General features: G+C 43.0%; 1 protein-coding gene across 6 annotated transcripts in view; it reads right to left on the bottom strand.

The window, feature by feature from the left end:
* Positions 1-2,877, bottom strand: part of bahcc1b (BAH domain and coiled-coil containing 1b) — a 78,819-nt gene that overhangs the window by 63,189 nt on the left and 12,753 nt on the right. For 5 of the 6 annotated variants that reach the window (XM_016675051.1, XM_016675041.1, XM_016675055.1 and 2 more), the window contains exon 2: positions 1,347-1,732. In XM_016675051.1, coding sequence (XP_016530537.1) covers positions 1,347-1,518 — 172 coding nt within the window. In that variant the 5' untranslated portion in view covers positions 1,519-1,732. Of the gene's footprint in view, positions 1-1,346; positions 1,733-1,933; positions 2,150-2,877 lie in introns of those variants that run through there. The other variant, XM_016675058.1, reaches the window with a different exon arrangement.

Here is a 2,877-nt window from a genome sequence, read left to right as displayed (position 1 = left end):
TTTTTTTAAATCCCAGCCGTTTTCTTATTTTTTTTAACATAAAAACACATATAAAGAATATACTGTTTGTTAAACGGTATATTGTGAGGTAGTTCATATTTTGTGTATTATACAAATATGGAATATAAAATGATGTGAAGATGAATGCATATTTTTTAGAATGAAGCCTCATACATAATTCAAATCACTCGATCATGTGCCTAGGTCATTAGATACGTCATTTCAGGACACCTTATACCATATATATTATATAAACACATAACGGACAGTACTTAGTTTCCAGTACGGTAGGTTTGACGGCTGCTGTGTAAAGGACAGTTGTATGTTTGTATGTTAAGACAGAGGCGGTGTGAGTCCTACACACACCGGACTCTCGGTACCAGTGTCTCTTAAAGAATCAGGTCCACTTCAAAATAACAATTCGCGGATTGTTCTGTCTGTACGGGATCCAATTCATCCGGTCACTCCAAGGTTTTTCTTTATGCAATTAAAGATTTCAGCAATAATTCTCTTTCTTCCTTCTTTCCCCCTCCGTACACACACACCCGCGCGCGTGCGCACCCACACACAAGCACGCGCAAACCTACACACACAGACACACACTCCTCCCTTACTGAAGCAGGATACCAAAGCTACTTGTTAAATCTAATGCATGCACTGTCAACCCATTCGCACCCCGTCACATCCCCGCTCAATAGAGACCGGATTTTCTAGTATTACCCACAACTCCTCTTCACCCCCACACACTGATCTACGATTGGGACCAGTACACACTAGCGTGTGACCCGAACCTTCACCTCAGAACAACAAAATTTAACTTTGTAACAAATTGTTGTTTTTTTATTAAATGAGCCGAATGGTGTCTTTGGTTTATATTATCAATTGATGAGTCCTGTATAAAGTATGACAAGAGCGTGCTGCTGTTTATTCATCTCTTATTGCATGAAACTAAATCATTCTTGATTTTTTTTTTAATTCTTCTGAGATTGAAGTACAAAATAAATAAAATACCAATCTACGTCGTAAATGTGAAGCGGGGTCTTGTGTAAAAACGGGCAGCTTTCTGCGTTTGTTGCGGAGCTGCGGCCGACAAATAATCTTCTCGTTCTCTCCCTTTGATCACCACAAAAAAATCGCAGATTTCCCTTCTAAATTCTAGTTTCAAAGTTGTTTTTAAGTCAGCATTAAAGATATGCAACAGCAAACACTGAGAAAACTATTGCATCAAACTTTCACACAGCAAAAAAATAAAATAAAATAAAATAAAACAAAACACACACACACACACACACACACACACACACACACAAAACAAAAACAAAACAAGCGCGTTTAGAAACACCGACCTGAGTGCGGACCCATGGGTAGGTGGGATGAGTAGTATTTCCCGGGCTGGAAGTGCGCCGGGTGCTGCACGGAGCTGTGGCCGCCCGGCGCTATCCGAGACGCGGCGCTGTGCACCAGGGCGCTCCGCTCTGTCAGGAGGTGGTGCGGCGGGGCGAAATCGCGGCTTTCCATCCCGATGAGAAGCGAATAAATCCCCACAAAATCCAAAGTAAAAAAAATAATTTAAAAATAAAGATTTAAAAAATCCAGAGGCACTGAAGGTTTCAGGCACCCAGACCCCCAAAAGGAAAAACGAAAATATAATAGTAATCCCTTTTTATGAACTTCGCGCTCCCTTCGCTGTGTGGAGCGCAGTGCACGGCAGAAACGGAGTCCCCGACATGTCCTGCGGAAAGAGAGAGAGAATGAGAGAGAGAAAGAGAGAGAGAGAGAGAGAGAGAGAGAGAGAGCAGGGGACAAGTCAGAGCCTGGCGGTGATGTTTCGCTGGAGGAAAGGCTGAGAGACAGCCGCTGTTGAAGTTTACACAAACAAGCATTATTCATTAACGAGGAAAACATCTTTAAAACAGCAGCATTATATTCTAACCTGACTCCGTACGGCGACTGTTTCATGAAGGTAAGCAGTGCGTATGGAAACAGACTCGCTTGGCTTTACACTGCACAACATGAACAGGCACACACACTCTCTCTCTCTCACGCGCTCTCACACACAAACACAATACTATTCTCCCACTCATATGACAGAACACAAGGCAAATAAACAGACAGGAGCGCAGAGAAAACGGCACGTTTGGTCCAGGCACCAAACAACTCATTCACACAGCAGCAGCAGCAGACAGTCCTGGTTGGGGTTGGACGAGGCTTTTAGTCGATTGGTAGCTTGGAAATGTTTCGTCCACGCAGACTCAACAAGGACTGGACCGAATCTTGCGCAAAAATAGCAAGAAAAAAAAAACAACTAACCAACAAAACAATCTGCACCGTTTTTTTGTGTTTGCACGTCAAACGGATTGTCGCTCTCAGAATTGCGGTTATATGCAAACTGAGTTTGAGGCATTTTTGCATGTTAGATTGAGGCAGGCGATATGAAGTCATGTCATGTTAAAGAAAAATATTACCATATTGAGATGAGAACAGCAAAATCATCCATTCATATATATATAAAAACCACCCAGGCATGGTCCTTGTCTCTGTCCCTCTCCCTCTCGTTTACTTTAGTGAGGCTCTCTGAGATGTGACCACAGGAACAGAGGCAGTCTGAGTCCCCACGCAGCGCACCTCCATCTATTAGCTCTTCCAATGCATGGCACGTCCGTCTAACACTTTGTAGATGCTGATCGCACCTCTACCTCACAGGAACCGACGATAAAAGGGAAAAAAGAAAATACCAAATGCTCTGGTGGACCAGGACTGGTTTTATGAAGTTCCATGAGCCTCTCACACACACACACACACACACACACACACACACACACACACACACACACACACACATATTTATTTAATTGCCGAATAAGTAAAAGTTGAACG

Source organism: Poecilia formosa, unplaced genomic scaffold, assembly GCF_000485575.1.
Source record: "Poecilia formosa unplaced genomic scaffold, Poecilia_formosa-5.1.2 Scaffold4, whole genome shotgun sequence".
Lineage (NCBI taxonomy): Eukaryota > Metazoa > Chordata > Actinopteri > Cyprinodontiformes > Poeciliidae > Poecilia > Poecilia formosa.
Note: the sequence above shows the minus strand (reverse complement) of the source record. Positions and strands in the feature narration are given on the sequence as shown.